At 49.2% G+C, this 27,259-nt stretch overlaps 1 protein-coding gene and 1 pseudogene across 2 annotated transcripts in view; both read right to left on the minus strand.

The window, feature by feature from the left end:
• Positions 1-1,640: 1,640 nt before the first annotated feature.
• PRKD2 (protein kinase D2) overlaps positions 1,641-27,259 on the minus strand; it is a gene marked incomplete at both ends in the record, with an annotated part of 38,749 nt that continues 13,130 nt past the window's right edge. The window contains 11 exons of the mRNA XM_080704063.1: positions 1,641-1,853; positions 2,157-2,242; positions 6,582-6,849; positions 8,797-8,895; positions 14,721-14,882; positions 15,418-15,524; positions 16,469-16,541; positions 16,658-16,710; positions 19,364-19,622; positions 21,872-21,949; positions 24,103-24,220. Coding sequence (XP_080560189.1) covers positions 1,641-1,853; positions 2,157-2,242; positions 6,582-6,849; positions 8,797-8,895; positions 14,721-14,882; positions 15,418-15,524; positions 16,469-16,541; positions 16,658-16,710; positions 19,364-19,622; positions 21,872-21,949; positions 24,103-24,220 — 1,516 coding nt within the window. The remainder of the gene's footprint in view (positions 1,854-2,156; positions 2,243-6,581; positions 6,850-8,796; positions 8,896-14,720; positions 14,883-15,417; positions 15,525-16,468; positions 16,542-16,657; positions 16,711-19,363; positions 19,623-21,871; positions 21,950-24,102; positions 24,221-27,259) is intronic.
• Positions 11,481-12,751, minus strand: LOC308267629 (histone-binding protein RBBP4-like; annotated as a pseudogene). The gene has a single exon. The product of its transcript is annotated as a histone-binding protein RBBP4-like (transcript).

Consider the following 27,259-nt stretch of genomic DNA (forward strand, 5'->3'; position numbering starts at 1 on the left):
CACTGATGCAGCTCAGGCGTCTGAGGCCTGGTTCAAAATAAAAAATTAAAAAATAGAGCTGGCAGCCGGGCATGGTTGTGCATGTTTGTGATTCCAGTACTTGGGAGGCTGAGACAGGAAGATTGCAGGTTCAAGGCCAGCCTCAGCAACTTAGTGAGACCCTGTTTCCAAATAAAATAATAATAAAAACAGGGCTGGGGTATAGCTCAAAGGTAGAATGCCTCCTGGGTTTCATCCCTAGCACCACACACGCGCGCACGCACACACACACACACACACACACACACACATTAGGACTAGGGGTGTAGCTAAGAGGTAGACTGCCCTTGGGTTCAATCTCCAGTACAGTAAATAAAACAAAACAGATCTAGAAGTGTAGTTCAGAGATTGAATGCCCCTGGTTTCAATCCCAAGTACAAAAAAAAAAAAAAAGAAGATGTAGATCAGTGGTAAAACACTCGCCTAGTATGTGAGGTCCTGTGTTCCATCCCTATTAAGACGGAAGAGAGGGAAAAGGAAGGAGGGAAGAATGAAAGAAAATACCATCAGGCATCTATTATGGACTAAATGTATGCTGAGTGCATTATTATTAATAACTGAGTATATTAATAATAATAACATGATTAGTATAACACCATTAGAAAAATGATGATCACAAGCTGGGCATGATGGCACACTCCTATAACCCCAGAACTTGGGAGGCTGAGATAGGAGGATCAGAATTTGAGGCCAGCTTCAACAATGTAGCAAGACTCAGTAAACTAGTGAGACCATTTCAAGAAAATAAGATAGCCGGGCGTGGTGGCGCACGCTTGTAATCCCAGCATTCAGGAGGCTGAGACCTGAGGATCGTGGTTCGTGGACAGCCTCAGCGACTTAGTGAGGCCCTCTGCAACTCAGTGAGACCCAGTTTCAAAATAAAGAATAAAAAGGAGGGCAGGGGGAGTATCTTGGAGTTCGAACGCCCCTGAGTTCTATCCGCAGCCCCCCCCCAAAAAAAATTAATAGCAGCACTGGGGGTGCCGCTTAGAAGTAGGATACTCCTGGGTTCCATCCCCAGTACTGCAAAATAATAAATTATTAATAAAAATAAATAGCTAGGCATGGTGGCACACACTTGAAATCTCAGTGCTTGGGAGGCTGAGACAGGAGGATCGCACAGGTTCAAAGCCAGCCTCAGCTACTTAGTCAGCAACTTAGTGAGGCTCTCAGCAACTTAGTGAGAGTTAACAAATAAAATATAAAATAGGTCTGGGAGAATAGCCCAGAGGTAGAAAAGCCCCTGGTTCCACTCCCAGTACACAAACAAACAAAAATAAAAATAAAATAGGGCTGGGGGTGTAGCTCAGTGGTAGAATGTCCCTGGTTCCATCCCCAGTAACACACACACACACACACACACACACACACACACACACACACACACACACACACACAGTGCATGAGGTCAGAGAGACTAAGGCCAGGGGGGCAGAGAGTCCATTTTAATTGTTGCGGAGAGAAGGGAGGCCTTTGGGAATAACTCCCACATATCCTATGTGGTTGGGGCAGAAAAATTGCTTCCCCTAGAACAGTTCACTGCTGGGATGGTGTGGAGGGCGACCATCCCTAGGAGGGCAGCCACGCAGGCCAACCGGGCCTCAGAGGATGCTGATACGCTCAGCCAGCCCCTGCATCTCATGGTCCTGCGGCGAAAAGGTGCCACTGAGCACGCCGTAGGTAGACAGCCCCGGGCCGGGCAGAGGCTGCTCCGCCACGAACTGCTCCCACCGCGCGTCGTCGCTCTCGTGCGTGATGTAGCGCTCGCCCATCTTCCCCTCCAGCTCTCGGAGGTCCAGCCATGTCTGGTACTCCTGGGCGCGGGAGAACTGGGGTTAGCTTGGGGGCTGCTCCGAGGGCCATGAATTGGGACTAGTGAGTGCACGAAGGGGGTGAGGTCGGCTCCATCAGTGAAAGACAGAGACCAGATGGTGAAGCCACACCCTTTGCAACCAGCCCAGCCAATAGCCATTTAGCCCCACCCCTTCCGCTCAGCCACACCCCCCCATTCAAGGAAAATACACCTACACCCATTACGGTGCGACTGGCCAATAAGAGATCTAGTCCCGCCTCTTCCTCCAGCCCGGCAGGAGTGTCAGCCCCGCCTCCCACTTCACCTGTAACCAGGGGTGGCTGAGGGACTTGTCCACGCTGTAGCGCTTGCGCATCTTCACCTGCAGCAGGTTGTTGATAAGATCGATGGCTGCGCGGGAAAGAGAGAGTTGAAGTCCTGCAGGGTTCCCAGGGCCAAGCAGCTGTTTCCTTCCATTAATAGCCCAGGTGGCTCTGAAGACTTTTTTTTTTTCTTGATGGTACTGGGAATTGGACCCAAGGGCATTCTACCTCCGAGCTACACCCTCAACCCTATTTTATTTTGTATTTGCAGAGGTCTCGCTAAACCAGGCATGGTAGTTACACGTTTGTAATCCCAGTACTTGGGAGGCTGAGACAAGAGGATCGCAGGTTTGAGGCCAGCCTCAGCTACTCAGGCCTCAGTGAGGCCTTCTGCACCTAAGTGACACCCTATTTCAATATAAAGAATAAAAAATAGGGCGGGAGGTTCAGCTCAGAGGTAGCATGCTTCTGGGTTTGATCCCTACTTCGGAAAGAGAAAAGGTCTCCCTAAATTGCTGAGGCTGGCTTTTGGGGGGTTTTGGGGTTTTTTTTTGGGGGGGTTGGGGAGGCTTTGGGGTTGTTTTTTTGGTAATACTGGGGACTAAATCCAGGGGCATTCTTCATCTGAGCTACACCCCCAGCCCTATTCTTTTTACTTTGAAACAGGGTCTCACTAAGTTGTGGAAGGCCACAACTGGGGATGGAACCCAGGGGCATTCTACCTCTGAGTTATACTCCCAGCCCATTTTTATTTTTTATATTTATTTATTTATTTATTTATTTTTGTGACACTGCGGATTGAACCCAGAGGCATTCTACCTCTGAGCTAAACCCCCTGCCCAATTTTCTTATTTGGAAACAGTGTCTCACTAAGTTGTGGAGGGCCTTGCTAAGTTTTCAAGACGGGCTTTGAACCTGTGATCCTTCTATCTCAGCTTCCCAAGTCCTGGGATTACTAGCATGTGCCACCACGCCCGGTTATTTTTTATTTTGAAACAGGGTCCAAGTTGCTGAGGCTGGCTTTGAACCTGCAATCCTCCTGTCTCAGTCTCACAAGTACTGGAATTATAGGTATACACCACTGTGCCCATAAAAAAAATTATTTTAAATAACTTCCTTTAAAAAAATTCACTTTTCAAGCCAGGTGAGGTGGTGCACACTTGTAATCCCAGTACTTGGGAGGCTGAGACAGGAGGATCACAGATTTGTGGCCAGCCCCAGCAACTTAGTAAGGCCTTCCACAACTTAGTGAGACCCTGTTTCAAAGTAAAAAGAATAGGGCTGGGGGTGTAGCTCGAATGAAGAATGCCCCTGGATTTAGTCCCCAGTATTACCAAAAAAACAACCCCAAAGCCCCCCAAAAACCAAAAAAACCCCAAAAAAACCCCAAAAAACAAAAAAATACATCAGCTTGGTAAGTAGAAATTCAATCTTTACTCACAAAAGTAAAATGAAAAAAAAAAAAAAAGAATGTGATCAGATGGTAGTCACTGTTGCCTGCACAAGGCTCAGAGACAAGGCTTCTACTCAGTAAAAAAAGAGAATTACTGAATGTCAGGTGTTCAAGGCAAGCTGATATTCATCTGAGGCTCCCTCCTTGGTAAGAAGCCTTGAAGAGCTGGGTGTGGTGGCACACACCTGAAATTCTAGTACTTAGAAGGCTGAGACAGAGGATCACAGGTTTGAGGCCAGCCTCAGAAATTTAGGGACACCATCAGCAACTTAATGAGATCCTGTTTCAAAATAAAACTAAAGCCGGGCGTGGTGGCGCACGCTTGTAATCCCTGCGCTTAGGAGACTGAGACAGGAGGATCGCACGGGTTCGAAGCCAGCCTGAGCTACTTAGTGAGGCTCTCAGCAACTTAGTGAGACCCTGTTTCCAAATAAAATATATATTAAAAAAAAATAGGTCTGGGAGTATAGCCCGGGGTTAGAAAGTCTCTGGGTTCCACCCCCAGTACCACACCAAAAAATAAAAATAAAAATAAAATAGGGCTGAGGGTATAGCTTGGAGGTGGCACACTGCTGAGTTCAATCCCTGAAGGCCCAGGTGAGCATAGCCGTCCCTTGATACTTGCAGGGCACCCAGCCACTCTCAGGTTCCAGGTAAAAGGGCCGCCTCTCTCCTGGACCTCTTAGGACACCCTCGGGCCATGCTCTGTGGCCTGTTTCCACTCTGATCATGGTCCCAGGCACCAAGGACTGCCTTGAGAGGGCCTGCCCCTTATCAGAGCTACCCTGCCCTTTGGCTTCTCCTAGTCCACAGGCCTGGCCTTACTTGACACCCAAGACTCTGGATGTGTGTGAACTTTTTTTCTTGCTTGTGTGCGTGCGTGCGTGCATGTGTGTGTGTGCATGTGTGTGTGTGTGCACTGGTGGTGATTGAACCAAGGGTGTTCTACCTCTAAACTACACCTCCAGCCCTATTTTATTTTCTATTTGGAACATGGTCTTGCTAGGTTTATGAGAGCCTTGCTAAATTACTAAGGCTGGCCTTAAACCTCAACCTGTCTCAGTCTTCCAAGGGTGAGGATTACAGGCAAGCGCCACCATACCAGTCTCCTTTTTTTTTTTTTTTTCCACTTTTAGTTTCCCTCCCCCTTTAAGGATTGATTCCGGGGCATTCTACCTGTTAGTTACACCTTAGTCCTATTTTCTTTTATTTTGTTATGCTAGGGATTGAACCAAGGGGCATTTTATTACCCAGCTACACTCCCAGCCTTTTTTTTTTTTTGGTACTGGGGATGGAACCCAGGGGCATTCTACCTCTGAGCTATACCCCCAGCCCTATTTTCTATTCTTTATTTGGAAACAAGGTCTCACTGAGTTGCAAAGGGCCTTAGTAGCTAAGGCTGTCCGTGAACCACAATCCTCCTGTCTCAGCCTCCCAAATGCTGGGATTATAAGTGTGTGCCACCACGCCCAGCTCCCGGTCCTATTTTTTAATTTTAATTTTGTATTTATTTATTTATTTATTTATTTATTTATTTATTTATTTATTTTTGGTGGTATTGGGGTTCCTGGAAGCCCTTCTACCTCCGGGCTACACTCCCAGACCTATTTTTTATACTTTTTTATTTGGAAATAGGGTCTCCTAAACCAGTGCGCTCGGCTGGCTTCGAACCTGCGCGATCCTCCTGTCTCCGACTCCCAAGCGCGGGGATTACTAGCGTGCACCACCACGCCCAGCTTTATTCTTTATTTTGAAACAGGGTCTCACTGAGTTGCAAAGGGCCTCACTAAGTAGCGAAGGCCGTCCACGAACCGCGAACCTCCTATCTCAGCCTCCCAAATGCTGGGATTACAAGCGTGCGCCACCATGCCCGGCTTAATTTTTATTTTGAAACAGGGTCTTGCTAGGTTGATGAGAGTCTCACTACTTGCTGAGATTCTCCTGGAACCTGTGATCCTCCTATCTCAGCCTCTCAAGTACTAGGATTACAGGCGAGCACCACCATGCCTGTCTTCTTTTTTAAAACAGGGTCTTAAAAAGTTACTATGGGGCCGGGCGTGGTGGCGCACGCTTGTAATCCCCGCGCTTGGGAGGCGGAGACAGGAGGATCGCGCAGGTTCGAAGCCAGCCGCGCTGGCGTAAGAGACCCTGTTTCAAAAATATAAAATAGGTCTGGGAGTGTAGCCCGGAGGAAGGAGGGCTTCCAGGAACCCCAGTAACACCAAAAAAAAAAAAAAAAAAAAAAAAAAGTTACTATGGGGCTTGCTGAATTGTTGAGGCTTGACCACCAACCTGCGACCCTCCTGCTTCAGCCTCTCCCGTGTTATGATTACAAGTGCGCGCCACCACTCCTGGCTGTGCTGCCTTTTTTTTTTTTTTTTTTGGTGGTGCTGGGGTTCCTGGATGCCCTTCTACCTCCGGGCTACACTCCCAGACCTATTTTTACATTTTTTTTAAATATGGAAACAGGGTCTCCTAAGCCAGCGCTCGCGGCTGGCTTCGAACCTGCCTCCTGTCTCCGCCTCGCAAGCGCGGGGTTTACAAGCGTGCGCCACCACGCCCGGCTGCTGTGCTGCCTTTTTAAACCACATAGCCTCATCTAAAGCTGAGTCTGTAGGCTCCTGGTTCTAGAGACGTCCACAGTTTCATCTAACCTTTTCATTTTTCTTTTTTGTGATACTGGGGATGAAGCCCAGGGGCTTTCTACCTCTAGGCTATACTCCCAGACCTATTTTACACGTTATTTGGAAGCAGGGTCTCACTAAATTGCTGAGAGCCTCACTAAGTTGCTGAGGCTGGCTTCGAACCTGCGTCATCCTCCTGTCTCAGCCTCCCAAGCACTGGGATCACCACCTGGGCTCCATCCCATTCTCTTTTACGGGGTGACCCGCTGCACACTAGGCTCTGTCCTCCAGGCAGCAGCAGGGCCGAGGCCCCGCCCCTCGCCCGCGCGGCCCCGCCCACAGCCGCTCACCTCCGGCGGAGATGCCGCTCCAGGGGCTGGCCGGGTACATGAAGGCGGCGTTCTGGATCTGGTCGCTGATGTCCTCGTCCTCATTGAAGGGGAACGTGCCGCTGAGGCTGACGTACATGATCACGCCCACTGACCACATGTCCAGCGAGCGGTTGTAGCCCTGGTTGAGCAGCACCTCGGGCGCCAGGTAGGCAGGCGTGCCCACCACTGAGCGCCGGAAAGACTTCTCGCCGATGATGCGCGCGAAGCCGAAGTCACACAGCTTCACCTGCAGAGGGTGGGGCGGGCAGTGAGGTCCTCCAGTGTGCCGCCCGCACAGGGTATCCCAAACGCAAGCAAAGGCTTGTTGCAAGCCAGGCCTGATGGCGCACGCCAGGATTTCAGTACTTGGGAGGCTGGGCAGGAGGATCGCAGGTATCACAGGTATGAGGACAGCCTCAACAAGTAGTAAGAATCTTATGAATTTAGACCCTGTTTTTTTTTTTTTTTTGGTGGTACTGGGGTTCCTGGAAACTTTTCTGCCTCCAGGCTACACTCCCAGACCTATATCTATATCTATATCTACATATATCTATATCTATATCTATATATTTTAATTTGGAAACAGGGTCTCTTAAGCCAGAGCGACTGGCTTTGAACCTGCGCAATCCTCCTGTCTCCACCTCCCAAGTGCGGGGACTACAAGCGTGCGCCACCACACCCGGCTAGACCCTGTTTTAAAATAAAAATAAAATAGGTCTCAGAGTAAGCCAGGTGTGGTGGCACACACTTGTAATCCCAGCATTCCGGAGACTGAGAGGGAGGATCACAGTTCGAGGACAGCCTCAGCTACAGTGAGGCCGTCTGTAACTTAGTGAGACTCTGTTTCAAAAATAAAAAACAGGGCAGGGGGTGTAGCTCGGAGGGGTCGAATGCCCCTGGGTTTCATCCCCAGACCCGCAAACAAACAAACCAACCAACCAAAAATAGGTCTCAGAGTATAGCTTGGAGGTAGAATCCCTAATATATATATTAAAAAAAAAAAAAAACCTGAATGGGTCCAGGCTGCCTGGAGTACATTTCCTAGCCTCTAGCAGCCAGCCGTGACTATATGATCAAGTTCTGGCCAGTGGGATGTGAGAAGAAATGGTGTGACTTCCAAGTGCAGCCTTAGTGAAGGAGAGGGGTGTGTCCTTTTTGTTCTGTTTTGTTTTCTGCCTCCTTTCTTTCCTCCTTTTTCTTAGCAAATGCAGACATGGGGTTGGATGTGGGGATATGTGACTGTAATCTCAGTACTTAGAAGGCTGAAACAGGAGGATCGCAGGTTCACTGCCAGCCTCCACAATTTAGTGAAGTCCTGTTTCACAATAAAAGAAAAAAAAAATCAGGCTGTAGGTATAACTCAGAGGTAGAACACCTCTGGGTTCAATCTCCAGTATCAATATAAAATAAAAGAAGTACTTGTAATCCCAGTACTTGGAAGGCAGCCTCAGCAACTTAGTGAGGCCATCTGCAAGTTAGAGAGACTCTGTTTCAAAATTAAGAAAAGAAAAAAAAGAAAAGAAAAGAAAAGCTGGTTATGGTGGCGTACACTTGTAATCCCAGCATTTGGGAGGCTGAGACAGGAGGATTGCGGTTGGAGAGCAGCCTCAGCTACTTAGGTCCTTTGCAACTCAGTGAGACCCTGTTTCCAAATAAAGAATAAAAAATAGGGCTGGGGGTGTAGCTTGGAGTTAGAATGTCCCTGGGTTCCATTCCCAGTACCAAAAATAAATAAATAAATAAATAAAATAAAATAGGGCTGGAGGTATAGCTGAGAGGTTGAATGTCCCTGGGTTCCATCCCCAGTACCACAGAAAATAAAAATAAAATAAAATAGGGCCAGGGGTTTAGCTCAGAGATAGATTATTCCTGTGTTCAATCCCAGTAACACACACACACACACACACACACACACACACACACACACACACACACACACACACCAGACATGGCAGGGCCATCATGGACTAGGAAGGCCTGTGCCACCACAGAGAGGCCAGAGTAAGATAGCAGGAAGCCTGGCCTCCAACCCCAGGGCCTTTTCAGTCCCAAATGCTTCTGGCAGATTCTGCAGGAGTGAGATCAAGCCTTTACTACACTTACACCATTGCCTTCCCGGGCTTCAAGATCACGCATTAGCACTAAGCCTCTACCATGATTATCAGTCCCCATCCTAGGACAGAGCATAACTGACCTGAGGAAATGGGTCGGCTGATGCCAGCAACACATTTTCCGGTTTCAAGTCACAGTGGACGATGTTCTTGAAGTGCAGGTGTCTCAAAGCCACCAGGATCTGAGGAGAGAAGGCGGTGAGAGAGGTGGGAAGGAACCTGCCCCCAAGTCTCCTTCAGCAGCCAGTCCCCCAAGGCCCATCCATGACTTAATCTATGTACCCCTAAAGATGCCCGAGAGGCCAGGGGAGGCGTTGGGAAAGACAGAGATTCTGTTTACCTCCAGAGCTAAGAGCTGGATGTGAAATTATAGAAAGTCAGGGCCACGTTGATAGGCTTGGGAAAAACCCAAGACTCACCCATCATGCAGTAAACTCCTAATAAGTTATTAATAAGCCAGGCGTGGTGGCGCACGCTTGTAATCCCCGCGCTTAGGAGGCAGAGACAGGAGGATTGTGCAGGTTCGAAGCCAGCCTCTGCTGGCTTAAGAGACCCTGTTTCCAAATAAAATGTGAAATAGGTCTGGGAGTGTAGCCTGGAGGTAGAAGGCCCCTGGGTTCCATCCTCAGTACCACCAAAAAAAAAAAAAAAAAGTTATTAATAGAGCAGGGGCTTTCAAGAGGGCTTGTACAAGTCTTAAAAATATTTTTCATCCTCTAACAGGCTGTAATACAGAGCCAGGTGTTTTGGTGCATGCCTGTAATCCCAGTACTTGGAAAGATGAGACAGAAGGTTCAAGGCCAGCCCGGGCAATTTAGGCAGACCCTGCTTCAAAATAAAAAAATAAAAAAGGGCTGGAGTTGTACCTTGGAGGTAGAATGCCCCGGGGTTTAATCTCCAGTATAGAGGAAAACAAAACAAAAGAAAAACCTGTTACCATTTGCAAACCACTCTCCTACGGGCACTATAATTTTCCTTGATTTTGTATAATCCAAACAAAATATCAAGTATACCAGAAGCCCATAGTTATGGAAGCATGCAATTCAATTGTAAGCCACATCTCAGAATTTTTTTCCCCAAAACTGGGGACTGAACTCAGGGGCATTCTACCTCCAAGCTACACCCCCAGCACTATTTTTTATTGTTTATTTTGAAACAGGGTCTCGCTAAGTAGCTGAGGCTGGCCGCAAACCTGAGACCCTCTTGTCTTAGCCTCCCAAGTACTAGAATTACAAGCATGCGCCATCACACCCGGCTACATCTCAGAATTTACATTTTTGTGTTTATCCCGTTTTTATTATGCGACTTTCTAGAAATAATCCTCCCCCTTTTTTTGGTGGTACTAGGATTGAACCCAGGGGCATTCTACCCCTAAGCTATACCCCTAGCCTTTTGTGTGTGTGTGTGTGTGTGTGTGTGTGTGTGTGTGTGTGTGTGTGTGTGTATGTGTGTGGTACTGGGGATTTAACACAGGGGCATTCTACCACCCAGCTATAGCCTCAGCCCCATTTTTTTGTTATTATTTAATTAATTAATTAATTTATTTATTTTTGTGGTGCTGGGGATGGAACCCAGAGGCATTCTACCTCCAAGCTACATACCCCCAGTAGTATTTTTTTTAATGTAGAAAAGCAATTTATTCCATGATAAGCGCTTACACAGTTAGTCATGGAGAGTAACAGGCCTGCTGGTAAAACGGGTCACCCAAAATGGAGATGGTATCAAACCTAGTGGTCAAGGACTAACTCCTAAAAAATTGCAACTCTTATCAAGGATTAATTTAATTTTCAAAACAAATACAAGCTATCAATTCACCCTTCTCAACATGACAGTCCACCTGTGGTACAACTGTCAGGTAAAAACATACATCTTTACAACCTGGTGGTCCCGAGTTTAAAAAAAAAACAACAAAACCATTTCACAGATAGGAAATGCATAATATGAAAACAGCAAGAAATACACTAACAAGCAAAGATATATGGGGAAGGAGGTACATGTAGTTTTGACTTAACTGAAGAAACCAAGAGACTGGTTTTTATAGGAAAATGTGCGTTCTGGAAAGTCAGATGTGATGATTTTAGAGTAGGAATCTATATTGACTTGAATCTCCCCTAATTCCTGAATAAAAATGTCATCTTACAGTATTTATACTTCATGGCTCAGACACCCACCTCACCTGGCTCTATTCCTTATACAATCTGGCCTTTACTTAAATGAGTCTGAAAAACTCGGGGATATAGCTTGAGAAGAAAAATGACCACACATAATATTCTCCTTTCTGTAGCTACTTTAGACCTGGGTTTTTTACTACAAAATTCCTGAAGAAAAAAAAAATTTTTTTTTTTTTTTTGTGATATTGGGGGTGGAACCCAGGGGCTTTCTACCTCTGGGCTATACTCCCAGACCTATTTTATATTTTATTTGGAAACAGGGTCTCACTAAGTTGCTGAGCCTCACTAAGTAAGTAGCTGAGGCTGGCTTCGAATCTGTGCGATCCTCCTGTCTCAGCCTTCCAAGCGTGGGGATTATAAGCGTACGCCACCATGCCCGGCTCCTGAAGAAAATTTAAATATAAGTCTGGCTTTGTTGAATCAAGTACCCAAGTTAATATTTAGAAAACACCCACTGTTTGGGTTAATAGCATTGTCGGTGGTACTTGTAATAGAGGGATCACCGAACAAAGTCTGTGTCTCAAAACCAGTGTTAAATCAATCTCCGGGGTGAGAGGGGAAAAAAGGGGAGTCTAAAATCACGAGGTCAGACATATTTAAGATCCTTGTCCTTCTGGATCCACGCTTCCTTCAGGATCTTCATCATTATAAATGTCCTCTGCCATCTGCCATACTTGCATGATATTGTCTTCTGATACAGAACAAATCACGCAAGGTGCATTGGGATTCCAGGAGAAATCGGATATCTTGGCAGTGTGACCACCATGAATAAACAACTCTGATGGGCCATCTTCTGCATCTTCCGGGGACTGTTCCTCTCCAATTTTACTTAAATCCCAGACATTGAGTCTACGATCAGTACCAATGGAAGCCAAAGTAGTCTCATTGTGAGGCGACCACTGGACCTGGAATATTTCATCCTTCTGTGAGTCAGAGGAATGCAACTTCAGCTTCAGATTTCTCAGATCCCATAAGGCAACAGTCTTGTCAGCTGATCCTGTAGCAAGAATGAATTCACTATGAGGATTGAAAGAGGCAGCTCACTTCCGCAGTGTGAGCGTCAACTGAATGGCCTGGCTTGGAAGTATTGTTTGAACGAGTATCCCAAATCATAAGTTTCTGATCATCAGCAATGGACCCAAACAGAGACTCATGGAGCAGATGCCAGGAAACATCTTCTACTACTGCTGCATGTCCTGTAAAGACGGTCTTTGCATCGACCACTCTTCCTTCCTTTGGCCCGGCACTGATGGATGTCCCATGGGCAGATGGTGTGGTCATCTGAAGCACTGAGTAAGCGCCCACTGAGATTTGGGTTCCAAGAAAGCCCATTAGCCTTCCTTCTGACGTCCACGGAGATGCACGCCTGGGTTGCACTCTCCAGAAGGGTCTGGTTTAGAAGGACGTTTTGTATAGTCAAAAACAAGACGACGAGTCTTTGTTGCAATGATGCAAGGGCTCGGGGGCACAGAGCGGGCCCGGTTTACTTCTCCTTCATGGTTGATCTTATTTTCTATTTCAGTTTTCCCACTAACCGAGCCAAGGCCTCCAAATCCTCCTTTCTCACCGTCGCAGTGTGATTCGTCGAACTGAGCGTCACCATTAGGGAGCTGTACGCTGGCCATCACAGGTGGTGTCGTTCATCCGACGTGTGTGTCCCCAGGACAAGTGGATGATACTGAAATCTTTCCCTTCTGGTCTGGTTACATCTGGGAGCCCCTGTGCAGTTAGGCTGGGCCATTCCAGAGCATGGGTCGTCACCAAATCACACAGGAAAGGGGCGTTCTCTTTCCATATTTTGGACTCCTCGTTGATCACACGTTCGTTCTTCCACTGCATCGTCAAAGGCTGCTTCCTTGTCGGCCATGGCGGCGGGCTAGTCTGGGATCCCGGAGTCGTACGTTGCGGGAGGGGTGGGGAGGCTGCGAGCCCAGTCGTATTTTTTTTATTCCTTATTTTGAAACAGGGTCACACTGAGTTGCAGAGGGCCTCGCTAAATAGTAGCTAAGGCTGTCCTGGAACCACGATCCTCCTGTCTCAGCCTCCCAAATGCTGGGATTACAAACCTGCACCACCACACCCAGCCTTTGTCCTTTTATTTTGAAACACGGTATCACTAAGTTGCAGAGGGCCTAAGTAACTGAGGCTTGCTGTGACCTGGATCCTCCTATCTCAGCCTCCCAAGTACTGGGATTACAAGCCTGCGCCATCATGCCTGGCAACCTCTAGCCTTTTTTTTTTTTTTTTTTTGGTGGTACTGGGGGTGGAACCCAGGGGCTTTTCTACCTTCGTGCTATACTCCCAGACCGATTTTATACTTTATTTGGAACAGAGTCTCACTAAATTGCTGAGAGCCTCACTAAGTAGCTGAGGCTGGCTTCGAACCTGTGCGATCCTCCTGCCTCAGCCTCCCAAACACTGGGATTATAAGTGTGCACTACCACGCCCAGCCAAACCCTAGCCTTTTTTTTGGGGGGGGGGGCGCTGAGGATGGAACTCAGAGGCATTTGACCTCCAAGCTACACCCCCTGCCCTATTTTTTATTCTTTATCTTGAAACAGGGTCTCACTAAGTTTCAGAGGGCCTCACTAAGTAGCAGAGGCTGTCCGCAAACCGTGATCCTCTGGGCTCAGCCTCCCAAATGCTGGGATTACAAGTGTGAGCCACCACGCCCAGCTCCCTAGCCTTTAAAAAAAAAATTTTTTTTTTAATTTTTTGGAACAGGGACTCACTAGTTTGCTGAGAGTCTCACTAAATTGCTGAGGCTTGTCACTCAGCCTCCCAAGTACTGGGATTACAGGTATGTGCCATCCCTCCTGGGTGAAAGAAAGTATTATTTATTTATTTATTTTTCGGTACTGGGAATGGAATCCAGGAGCATTCATTCTACCTCTGAGCTACACCTCCAGCCCTATTTTTTATTCTTTATTTTGAAACAGGGTCTCACTGAGTTGCAAAGGGCCTCACTAATTAGTAGCTGAGGCTGGCCACAAACCTCAATCCTTCTGTCTCAGCCTCCCAAATGCTAGGATCACAAGCGTGGACCACGCCCAGCTAGAAAGTATTATTTAAAACCCACATCTGACACTGGTGGTGGCACACGCTTGTAATCCCCGGGCTTGGGAGGCAGAGACAGGAGGATCGTGCAGGTTCAAAGTCAGCCGCGCTGGCTTAAGAGACCCTGTTTCCAAAAAAAAAAAAAAAAAAAAAGGGCCCGGGAGTATAGCCCAGAGGTTGAAGGGCTTCCAGGAACCCCAGTACCACAAAAAAAAAAAAAAAAAAAAAAATTATCTCTAGAGCCAGGTGTAGTGGCACACGCTTGTAATCCCAATACTTGGGAGCCTGAGACAGGAGGATCTCAGGTTCACAGCCAGCCTCAGCTACATAGTAAGGCTCTCTGCAACTTAGTGAAACCATGTTTCAAAATAAAATATAAAAAAATAGAACTGGAGGTATACCTCTGAGGTAGAATGCCCCTGGGTTCCATTCCCAATACCGAAATATATATATATATATATATATTTTCTCTGTTATTATTACGACCCTATTAAGTTTCCTGTTGAGGATCACACAGGTTCGAAGCCAGCCTCAGCTACTGAGTGAGGCTCTCAAGCAACTTAGTGAGACCCTGTTTCCAAATACAATATAAATAGGCCTGGGGGCATACCCCGGAGGTAGAAAGCCTCTGGGTTCCACCCCCAGTACCACCAAAAAAAAAAAAAAATTCCTGTTATCTGCTGTCCTGATTCCCACCCAGCTTCTGCCCGGCTGCTGAGGCACCAGGCCCTCGCGCGGGGACGCCCGGGGCAAGGCACTGGTGTCCTGCGGCGGCGCACCTGTGTGATGAGGAACTTGGTGAGGCGCTCTGGCAACCGACCCTTCTCGCTGGAGAGGATCATCTCCAGCATGTCCCCGTGCAGCTTCTCCATTACCACGAACACCTTCTCGGGCGTCTCGAACATGCACTCCAGGTTCACGATCCCGGGGTGCCGCAGGCTCTGTGGGTTTGAGGAGGGGAAAGAGCCAGGGCCCAGGTCACCCACAAACTCAGACCCAGAGGGTCAGCCATAGGAGCAGGTGGGGGACAGACAAGGCTGTCCCTGGGGTTTGCACTGGGGGATAAAAGGGGTTTCTTTCAGGCTAAGACAGAGCGACCCCACGCCCAGAGTCCAGAAGGATCTGTTTAGTTTTGTGACACTGGGAATCGAACTCAGGGGCATTCTATGAGCTAAACCTCCAGCCTTATTTTATTTTTATTTGGTGAAACAGGGTCTTGGTAAGTTGAGCCTTGCTAAATTGCAGAGGCGCTCCTCCAACCTGCAATCCTCCTGTCTCAGCCTTCCAAGTACTGGGGTTACAGGTATACATCACCATGCCCAGACTTTCTCCCCCTGGATCCCATGTATATTCCTCCTCCAGGAAGCCCTCTCTGACCACCCCTAGACTAAGTTAGTTGCCCCTTGAAAGGAGGAAGCAGGAGGGGGCGACCCTTCTTGGTCAGGCGCAACCTGGTCCATGGATCCTGGTGGTCACCTGGAGAATGGCCACTTCGTTCCGTAGCTGGCTCTCCTGCTTGGTGGGGAAGCGCAGTTTGTCAATGACCTTTACTGCCACATCCCTGCCAGTCTTCCGGTGCTTTCCTGGGGGTTGGGGGTAAGAAAGGCGAGAGTTGAGGGAGAAAGATCTCCCAGTCCTAAAAAGAGGAACCCTAACTGCTGCTGCCTCACCCCACCATGGAGACACAGCCATGGTTGGCACAGAGCTGAGCCATCAAGGTATCTCTGAGCAATCCCCCATATGAGACGGGTAGGATGGGAGGGGGTCCGGCGTAAAAGTGGAAAGAAAGAAGGTAAATGTTTCAAAGAGGGGAATAGAGAACATGGGAAGTGAGATGTCTAGCCAATCAGAATCTAAGACCTAGCTCTGTGGCCAATCAGAATACAGAATTTATATCCCCATCAGCAGGAGGAAAGCCCATTGGTTTTCCCACTGAGGGAGGGAGGGCCTATAACCCAGTACACCCAGGACTGAGCCCCCCCCCCCCCAAACACAGTATTGGGGATGGAACCCAGGGACATTTGACCTCTGAGCTACACCCCCAGCCCCGATTTTTTTTATTCTTTTTTATTTTTATTTATTTATTTTATTGGTGGTACTGGGGATGGAACCCTTCTACCTCCGGGCTATACTCCCAGACCTATTTTATATTTTTATTTGGAAACAGGGTCTCTTAAGCCAGTGAGGCTGGCTTCGAACCTGCGCAATCCTCCTGTCTCTACCTCTCAAGCACGGGGATTACAAGTGTGCGCCACCACACCTGGCTTATTCTTTACGTTGAAACAGGGTCTCACTGAGTTACATAGGGCCTCACTACGTAGCTGAGGCTGTCCGCGAACCGCAATCCTCCTGTCTCAGCCTCCCAAATGCTGGGATTACAAGCATTTAATTACAAGTGTGTGTCACCATGCCCAGCATTCTAAACCAATCAAAACAGGAGGTGAGCACGTGGCCAATCAGAGAGGAAGGTTGGGTACCAGAAAGGCTCCGTCCAACTGCAGGGTGAGCTTCTTAGACGTGTTCTTACCTCCATAGACCACTCCAAACTGCCCGGAGCCCAGCACCTCATCTGGGAAGATCTGGTAGACAGTGGCGATGTCCTGCAGGGTGGGACAGGGTGGGATAGGGGTACAAATGGAGATGGAGGTGATGGAAACAGGAGACTGGGGAGGTTCAAGGGGAGCAGGAAGGCATCAGGGATGGGCAAGGGTCTTACCACATTCTCCTGGATCTGACTGTTGGACACAGAGATGCTCAGGGAAGCTTGTCCTGGGGCGAGGGAAGAGACAGAGATAAAGGACCCCAGGCTCAGGGCTATCTTCACCCATTCCTCCAAAGGCCACGTCTGGAGCCTGACCACTCAGGATCGAACCAGGTGATACAAGGTGCAACTCTGCATAGGCTAGTGACTTGGCCACTCTGAACCTTAGTTTCTTTATCTGAAAAATGGGGATATTAAAAAGACCTCCCCGCCGGGCATGGCGATGCACGCTTGTAATCCCAGCACTCAGGAGGCAGAGACTGGAGGACCATAGTTCATGGACAGCCTCAGCTAATTAATGAGGCCTTTAGCAACTCAGTGAGACCCTGTTTCAAAACTAAAAAGACTAAAAAAATAGGGCTGGAGGTGTAGCTCGGAGGTACAATGCCCCTGGGTTCGATCCCCAGTACTGCAAAAAAATAATAATAAATAAATAAACAATAAAATGACCTCCCTCTCATTTACTGGGAAGAATGAGATATACCTAGGGGCTCAGGAAGTGACGTCACAAAACGTATGCCTAGCATCTTCCCCCGTGATCTTAGCGCCAATGGTGGGTTGTTGATCCTGTTTTACAGAGAATGAAACTGAGGCTTGGAGGGAAAGTCTACAGATTCCAGCAACTTCCCCTGAACTTGCCCTACTACAAACTCAACTAGAGAAAGATGCTTTTGAGGTCCTGATCCTGCTTTTGTGTGTGTGTGGTACTGGGGATTGAACTCAAGGGCATTCCACCTCCAAGCTACACTCTCAGCCCTTTTATTTTTTGGCTTGAAACAGGGTCTTGCTAGTTTTTTTTTGTGTGTGGGTCTGGGGGTGGAACCAGGGACATTAGACCTCTGACCTATACCCCCTGCCCTATTTTATATCCTTTATTTTGTCTTTCTTATTTTATTTTATTTAATTTGGTGGTACTGGGGTTCCTGGAAACCCTTCTACCTCTGGGCTACACTCCCAGACCTATTTTATATTTTTATTTGGAAACAGGGTCTCTTAAACCAGTGAGGCTGGCTTCGAACCTGTGCAATCCTGCTGTCTCCGCCTCCCAAGAGCAGGGATTACAAGCGTGCACCACCACGCCCGACTATATTCTTTATTTTAAAACAAGGTCTCTCTTGCCGGGCGTGATGGCGCACACTTGTAATCCCCGCGCTTGGAAGGCAGAGACAGGAGGATAGCGCAGGTTTGAAGCCAGCCGCGCTGGCTTAGGAGACCCTGTTTCCAAAAAAAAAAAAAAAAAAAAAAAAGGTCTGGGAGTGTAGCCCGGAGGTAGAAGGGCTTGCAGGAACCCCAGTACCACACACACACACACACACACACACACACACACACACACACACACAAACCCAAACAGGGTCTCACTAAGTTGCAAAGGGCCTCACTAAGTAGCTGAGGCTGGCTGCGAACCGCGATCCTCTTCTCAGCCTCTTGAATGCTGGGATTACAAGCGTGCGCCGCCACGCCCAGCTATTGCTGAGGCTATTCTTGAACCTGCAATCTTCCGGCCTCAGCCTCCCAACTACTGGGATTATAGGCGTGTGTGCCACCACGCCCAGCTCCTTCTGCTATCTGAGTGCCTCTCCTCTACCTCCCCACAGCCGGTCTAGGCACCTGCTTATCACCCCCTACCCAAACCCAAACCACCAGATTCTTTCCCAGTCTTCTCACCCCAATCCTGCCCCTTATATGCACCCTCCATAAGGAAGCCAGGGGGATCTTGCTTTACTTTTTAGAACTGGTGATTGAACCCAGTGGTGTTCTGCCTCCAAGCCACACCCGTCATTCTTACTTTGTTTTGCTTTGTTTTGAAATGGTCTCGCTAAGTTGCTGAGGTTTGGCCTCAAACCCACAATCCTCCTGCTTCAGCCCCCCAAGTACTAGGATTATACTACAGGCTGCGCTACCATGCCTGGCAAACGGGGATACTGCTAAAGAAAGCACAAGGCTGACCTTGTCCTTCCCTTTCTCACAACTCTACCATGGCTCCCCGGGACCCTCCGTAGGTAGCACAGGCCCCTTAACTGGACAAAGGCATGATCCAGCCCCTCACCTACCTCTGACCTCAACCTGCACTAGGTTGGTGTGTGTCCCCAACACACTGGGGTTCAAATACAACAAGCGCTATCCACTTTCTGGCCTTTGCACATGCTGATCCAGTGCCAGGAGCACGCTTTCCATCACTCTAGGCATGGCTTAAATCCTCCTCTGCCTTTAGTCTCGGCTCGGATGCCACCAGTCCTGGGGCCACGCCAGATGTTCGTGTTTGCGCTGGATGATTGATGTCTGTCACTCACACTGGATTTCTGGCTCTGAAGGGTGGGATCCTGCTGCTCTCCGATCACACCCTGCCCCTGCCTGAAGTGACTTCCTGTTTGCTTTCCTTTGTTCATCCCTTCCACATCTGGTTCTCAGTGTACATGTGGCCTCCCCCAGGAAGCCCTCCTGGGCACCTCCTTTGGGCTTCTCCAGCTCCCTGGCCCCCCTACTCCAGTCCTGCTGTCCTGATCCTCTCTCCCTCTGGACGGTGAGCTATCTTGGTCACTGCTATGTCCCAGCACCGTCAGCACAGGCTGGGCAAAGAGGAGACACTCGGTGAGGGCGTGCTGGCTCCCCGGCTCTTCCCTTCCAGGCCCGGCCTCTAAGGGCGGGGTGGGGGCTTACTGTGGGGCGCGTGGCCTGGGGCGCTGGGCGCGTCCTGAAGGATGACGGGCATCAAGGCCTGGCGGATGGCGGCTTCCCAGCCCCGGGCGGCCTCGGCGCCCTGCCCACTCGGCCCGCCCGGGGCCCCGCCAGGAGTCTCGCCCACGAAATAGGTGGCGTTGGCAGTGACAATCTCAAAGCAGTGGGGGTTGGTGCCCGGCGGCACAAGGCTGAAGTTCTGGGCTGTCTCCACCGTGAGGATCTCTGACAGTGGAATTTCCTGTTAGGACAAGGGGCCAGCGCAGGTGAGGGCACGAGGCAGCCCAGGGGCTCGCTCGGAGGGGCCTGGGGTGCGGAGAGCAGTCAGGAGAGGCCACCCTGTGTGAGCGATGCTGAGGCAGAGACCCGAAAGAGCAGGCCAGCAGGAGAGGAGGGCACGTCCAGAGCCCAAGGAAAACCCGCCGTGCTCAAAGGACATGCTGTATCTGCAGCTCGAGGCCTAAGGCCTGACATGCAGTCAATGTTTAGCAATGTGTTATAGTTGGGCAGTGACACACGCCTATAATCCCGGTACTTGGGAGGCTGACACAGGAGGAGCGTGTGTTCTCAGCCAGCCTCAGCAACTTAGTGAGACCCTGTTTCAAAATCAAAAATAAAATCGGGCCAGAGGGGGGTGTACCTTAGAGGTAGAATGCCCCTGAGTTCAATCTCCAGAATCACAAAACAAACCTCAGTACCAAATATATATTCATAAAAATAAAAACAGCCAGCCGTGATGGCATACACCTGTAATCCCAGTACTTGGGAGGCTCAGACAGGAGGCTCTCAGGCTGTAGGCCAGCCCTATCAGTTTAGCAAGGCTCTCAACAATTTAGACCCTGTTTCAAAATAAATAAATAAATAAATAAATAAATAAATAAATAAATAAGGCCAGTAGTGGTGGTGCATGCCTGTAGTTCTAGTACTTGGGAGGCTGAGACAGAAGGATCACAGGTTCAAGACCAGCCTCAGGTTCTTAGTGAGGCTGCAACCCTGTTTCAAAATAAAAAATAAAAAATAGGAAAATCTCATGAGATCCTGCTTTTAACACAAAAAGTAAACTAGGCGTGGCACGTGCTTGTAATCCAGTACTTGGGAGGCTGAGATAGGATCACAGTTTTGCAGCCAGCCTCAGCTACTTAGACCCTCTGCAATTTACTGAGATCCTGTTTCAAAGTAAACAATAAAAAGCCAGGTGTGGTGGTACATGCTTGTAATCCCAGCATGGGAGGCTGAGATTGCAAGTGAGGCTGAGATCCTCCCATGGGAGGATCATGGTTTGTGGACAGCCTCAGCTACTTAGTGAGACCCTTTGAAACTCAGTAAGACCCTGTTTCAAAATAAAGAATAAGCCGGGCGTGGTGGCGCACGCTTGTAATCCCCACGCTTGGGAGGTAGAGACAGGAGGATCGTGCAGGTTTGATGCCAGCCTCACTGGGTTAAGAGACCCTGTTTCCAAATTAAAAATATATAAAAATAGGTCTGGGAGTGTAGCCAGGAGAAGGGTTCCATACCCAGTACCACCAAAAAATAAGGAAAGAAAGAAAGAAAGAAAGAAAGAAAGAAAGAAAATAGAGATGGGGCATGTAGCTCAGAGGTAGAATGCCTCTGGGTTCCATCCCTAGTACCACACACAAAAAAATAAAGAATGAAAGAATAAAAAATAGGGTTGGGGGTGTAGCTTGGAAGTAGAATGTCCCTGGGTTCAATCCACAGTAGCGGAAAAAAAAAAAAAAAAGAAAAAAAGAAAAAAAAAGAAAGGGCTGGGGGGGGTGTAGCTCAGAGGTAGAGTAGAATGCCCCTGGGCTTGATCTCCAGCAGCAATAAACAAATAAATAATTGGATGGGGGTGTAGCTCAGTGGGAGAATGCCCCTAGGTTCCATCTCCAGTACTATAAAAATAATATAAAAATAAAACAAAAACACTCCCTGACTGTTCTGTGGGAAAAGACTGTGGCTACCAAGATACAAGCAACAGCCCACAAGAAACGATACAACAAGCCAGGCAAAGGCAGTGGCTGGGTCAAAGTAACTGGGTCACTAAGTAGCTGAGGCTGGGTCAAAGTGCTGGCGGGGGGGGGGGGCATGAAGACAAATAAATATGCAATAAATTAATTCTAAAGTAATAATATCAGGCTGAGCATTCCGGCAGGCCTCAGATATGCCTGGCCCTAAAGTGACTAATTGCTTTACATGGATTATCTCTGAACTTTTGCACCAGTCCTGCGGTGAGTACCATTATTTGCAGCATTTTACAGGTGTGAGATTTGAGGCCCAAAGAGGTGAAAGAACTTGCCCTGGGATGCCCAGCTGTGAAGAGGTGGGGCCCAAAGCAAGTGGGTGGCACCTGCTGATGGGTGGAAGTACGAAGCTGGGGGTGGCGAGAGGGTGTAAGTGGCAAGATTCAGGTGGAGAAACTGGGGGTGAAGGAGGCTTGGGGAAGGACATGAGCGAAGAGAAGGTCTAGAGGAGCTGGGCTGGAAGACCCACCTTATAGTATCTGTTGATCGTGTTGTTCTGGAAGAGCGTGATGCACTTGCAGTCCAGGCGCCAATAGTGCCGCTTCCTCTGCGGAGAGATGCTTGAGGGTGAGGCTGACCGCTGGGCCCTCAGGCCCTGAGTGCACTGCGAGGGCCCAATGCTTTCCCAGCCAAGCTCCTCCCAATCTGGCCTCACTCACAGGCCCCTCCCCAAGTAAGCCCCTCCCTGCAGGCCCCACCCACGGCCCCGCCCCCAGAAGCTCCTCCCAACCACGTGGGCTTCTCCCACATGACTCCACCCACATGACCCCTCACCTAAACAGGCTCCTCCCCAACCTGGCCTCAATCAATGGCCCCGCCCCTAAACAGGCTCCTCCCACACGACTCCACCCACGTGGCCCCGCCCCTAAACAGGCTCCTCCTCAACCTGCCCTCACTCACATGGTCCCTCCCCTAAAAGGCTCCTCCAGGATCTGCCCTCACACACATGGCCCCGCCACCGCCCCATGTGCCCTGCCCCTAAACAAGCTCCTCCCAACCTGGCCTCACTCAATGGCCCCGCCCCTAAACAAGCTCCTCCCCCGCATGGCCCCACCCACGTGGGCCCGCCCCTAAACAAGCTCCTTCCCAACCTAGCCCCACCCGTATGGCATGACCCCTGGCCACACTGCCCGTGCCCCTCTCCTAACCTGGCCCCATCCACATGTTCCTGCCCGCCCCCTAAGCAAGCTCCTCCCCTAACATGGCCTCACCCACATGCCCCCTGCCCGGCCCTCTCTTAACAAGATCCACTCCGCACAGCCCCACCTCTGAGCACGCTCTTAATCCCTCAACACTAAATCCCGCCCTGGATTCTAGGGCATCCTTAATTCCAGCCCCAACCCCGCCGTCCCCGCCAGCTCTGACTCCGCCCCACACGGGCCGGTCCAGCAGCCCCCCTCCAACTTTAGGTCAACCTCAGGCCTCTCCCTGCTCTGGGCCTTTCCTCGCACCTAACCCTGCCCACACCTGCTCCCAGCCTACCACAAACACTGCTACCTCTCCTTACTAACCTCTTTCCTTACTTTGACTCATCTGGTCTAACTTTTCCCCCTCCACCACCTTAATTTAGATGTGCGCAACACCACACATTCATTTCCTCCAGCTGTGTGTGGTTCTGGGACTTGAATCCAAGGGTATTCTATCCCAGAGCCCTTATTTTATTTACTTAGTGGAGCTGGGGATCGAGCCCAGTGGGCCTTCTGCCTCCAAATAACACCGCCAGCCCAATTTATATTTTGTCTGGAAACAGGATCTTGCTGAGTTGCTGAGTGCCTCACTAAATTGCCAAGTCTGGCTTCGAAACTGGGATCCTCCTGTCTCAGCCTCCCAATTATAGGGATTACAATAACTGGTGTGGTGTTCGCCTGGCTTCCTCCAATTTTTTTTTTCCCAGTACGGGAATGGAACCCAGGGCCATTCAACCTCCGAGTCACACCTCCTGTCTGTCTGTCTGTCTGTCTCTCTCCTCTCTCTCTCCATATATATTTGGTGGTACTGGGGTTCCTGGAAGCCTTTCTACCTTCGGGCTACACTCCCAGACCTATTTTATTTTTGGAAACAGGGCCTCTTAAGCCAGCGCGGCTGGCTTCGAACCTGCGCGATCCTCCTGTCTCTGCCTCCCAAGCCGCGGGGATTGCAAGCGTGCGCCACCACGCCCAGCTTCTCCTGCCCTATTCTGTATTCTTTATTTTGAAGAGCGTCTCACTATGTTATGAGGGCCTCACTACGTAGCTGAGGCTGTCCAGGAACTGCGATCCAGTCTCAGCCTCCCGAATGCTGGGATTACAAACGTGTGCCACCCCGCCCGGCTATTATTATGTTGAAACAGGGTCTCACTGAGTTGCAAAGGGCCTCGCTGAGTAGCTGAGGCTGTCCGCGAACCCTGGTCCTATTGTCTCAGCCTCCCAAATCCTGGGATTACAAGCGAGCGCCCACACCGGCTGCCTGACTCCTGTTTCTCCACCTCCCACGAGGTCCCGCTCCTCAGCCCCGCCCCAGCTCTGCCCCGCCCCTCTTTATAACCCACATCTGATCGCAGCCGCCTTCGGCCCCGCTCCACCCAGACCCCACCTTCTCAGGCTATTCCAGCCCCGCCCCACCCGACCCGCCTAAACTGGCTCCTCCGGCCGCCCCTAGCCGGCCCCCGCCCTCGAGGGCTGCCCAGCCCGCCCCTACCTTAGGCCCCGCCCCCCCACTCACCAGCGTGTCCTTGCTGCTGTAATGAACCATCCAGCCCTCGCGCAAGGTCGTGCTGGATTTCCGGGTCGTGTGCCGCACTGACTGCACCACCCTCATCAGGGGGATGTATCCCAGGGAACTGCTGGGGGGGGGGGGGTCGACAAAGGGTTGAGAAGTCACATGCAGAAAATGACCGCGTCTCCTGGGGCCACCACGAGCATCTCTGGGTTGTCCGTGTGGGAGGGAGCTGCCACCTTTTCTGCTTGTGCTTTCCAGATTTTCCAGCGTGAGGAAGGGATTCTCTCTTTGTTTGGTACTGGGACTTGAACCCAAACGCATTCTTCTACCTCTGACCTACTCCCTCAGCCCTGTTCTTTTTTTTGGTACTGGGGATGGAACCCTGGGACATTCTACCTCCGAGCTATACCCCCAGCCCTATTTTTTTCTTTTATTCTTTTTTTTTTTTTTTTTTAAACAGGGTCTCACTGAGTTGCAGAGGGCCTCACTAAGTAGTAGCTGAGGCTCTCTGAGAACCGCGATCCTCCTGTCTCAGCCTCCCAAATGCTGGGATTACAAGTGCACACCACCATGCCCGGCCCTGTTGTTTTATTTTTTATTTTGAAGCAATCTCTGCTAAATTGCTCAGTCTGGCCTTGAACCTAGGATCCTGGGTGTCAGGCTGTCAGGCACTGGGATTACAGGTGTGCACTACCACACCCTGGCTGATTAATATCTTAACTAAGGCCACACAGCAGCCTGATTTCAGAGTTCATGTCCATATTATTTACACTATCATAGACTGCAATACGGACTATTTCTGAAAGTACTAAAAAACTGATCCCATAACTGGGAGACAAGGAATGGGAAGTGTGTGTGTGTGTGTGTGTGTGTGTGTGTGTGTGTGTGTACCCAGAAGTGTTCTACTTCTTTTGTGGTACTGGGAATTGAACCTGGGGTATTTTACCTCTGAGATACACCCCTAGCCCTGTTAAGGTCTCAGTAAATTGCCAAAGCCCTCAATAAATTGCTGAGGCTGACCTCGAACCTGTGATCCTTCTGTCTCAACCTCCTAAGATTACAGATGTGTCCCACCACACCCAGTTAGAATTCTATTTCAGAGCTATACCTCAGCCCTTTTTATTTTTATTTATTTACTTTTTACTTTTTAAAATTTATTTATTTATTTTGCAGTACTGGGGATGGAACCCAGGGGCATTTGACCGAGATACACCCCCAGCCCTTTTTTTATTCTTTATTTTGAAACAGGGTCTTACTGAGTTGCAAGGGCCTCACTACATAGATGAGGCTGTCCTTGAACCAGGATCCTCCTATCTCAGCCTTCCAAATGCTGAGCTTACAAGCATGCGCCACCATGCCTGGCTTATTTTTTATTTTGAAACAGGGTCTCATTAAGTTGCTGAGGGCCTTTCTAAATTGCTGAGACTGAAGCCTGGTGTGGTGGCCCACGCTTGTAATATCAGTACTTGGGAGGCTGAGACAGGAGGATCCCAAATTCACTGACAGCCTCAGCTACATAGTGAGGCCCTCCATGACTTAGTGAGACCCTGTTTCAAAATAAAAAATAAAAATTAGGGCTGAGGGTGTAGCTTGGAGGTAGAATGAACCAGAGTTCAATCCCCAGTACCACAATGAGTTAATAAATAAATAAATAAACTGCTGAGACTGAGCTGGAACCTGAGACCTTTCTGTCTCATCCTCCCAAGTACCTATTAAAACTTTTTTTTTAAATCTTTTTTTGTTGTATATTGGGGGTGGAACCCAGGGGTTCTCTACCTCTGGGCTATACTCCCAGACCTATTTTATATTTTATTTGGAAACAGGGTCTCACTAAGTCGCTGAGAGCCTCACTAAATAGCTGAGGCTGGTTTCGAACCTGTGCGACCCTCCTGTCTCAGCCTCCCAAGCGCTGGGACTACAAGTGTGCACCACTACGCCCAGCTTTTTTTTTTTTTTTTTTTCCTTTGGTACTGGGGTTCCTGGAAGCCCTTCTACCTCTCGGCTACACTCCCAGACCTATTTTTACATTTTTATTTGGAAACAGGATCTCCTAAGCCAGCGCGCGCGGCTGGCTTCGAACCTGCGCGATCCTCCTGTCTCTGCCTCCCAAGTGCGGGGATTACAAGCGTGCGCCACCATGCCCGGCTACGCCCAGCTTTTTTAAAATCATTTTTTGGAACCAGGGGTCGGACCCAGAGCACAACATCTGCAAAGCAGGCACTTTGCCACTGAGCTACATCCCGGCCCCTATTAAAACTTAAAAAAAAGGTCTATTAAAATAAGGTTAGCAGCCAGGCATGGTGGTGCACACTTGTAATCCCAGCATTTGGGAGACCAAGACTGGAGGATTAAGGTTTCCAGACAGCCTCAGCTACTTAGTGAGGCCCTTTGCCTCGCAGTGAGACCCTGTTTCAAAAATAAAGAATAGAAAATAGGAGGTGTTTTGAGCCAGGCGTGGTGGTGCACGCTTTAATCCCAGCATTAGGGAGGCTGAGATGGGAGAATTGCGAATCGAGGATAGTCTCAGCTACTACTTAGTGAGGCCCTTTGGAATTCAGTGAGACCCTGTTTCAAAATAAAGAATAAAAACTAGGGCAGGGGGTATAGTTTGGAGGTTGAATGCCCCTGCATTCCAGCCCCAGACCTACAGAAAAAAAAAAAAAAAAAAAAGAAAAGAAAAAGAAAAAGGGCTGAGGGTGTAGCTCGGATAGAATGCCTCTGGGTTCAATCCTTAGTACTGCTAAATAAATAAATAAATAAGTAGTTTGGGTGCTTTCAAAGGCTTGCCTCTTGGCCAGGTATGGTGGCACATGCCTGTAATCTCAGTGCCTGGGAGGCTGAAACAGGAGGATCACAAGTTTGAATAAATAGGGCTGGAGGAAGTGGGACGTGGTGGCGCACGTCTGTAGTCCCAGCATTTGGGAGGCTGAGACAGAAGGATCACAGTTCGAAGACAGCCTCAGTTCTTACTTTGTGAAGACCTTTGCAACACAGTGAGACCCTGTTTCAAAAATAAAGAATAAAAATAGGGCTAGGGGTGTAGCTCAGAGGTAGAATGCCCCTAGGTTCCAACCCCATTACCACAAAAAACAAAACAAAAAAAAAAAAAAAAACAAAAACCAGAGCTGGAGGTGTAGCTGGAAGACAGAATGCCCTGGGT

The sequence above is a fragment of the Muscardinus avellanarius genome, assembly GCF_963383645.1.
Source record: "Muscardinus avellanarius genome assembly, chromosome: 10".
In the NCBI taxonomy this organism is placed as follows: domain Eukaryota; kingdom Metazoa; phylum Chordata; class Mammalia; order Rodentia; family Gliridae; genus Muscardinus; species Muscardinus avellanarius.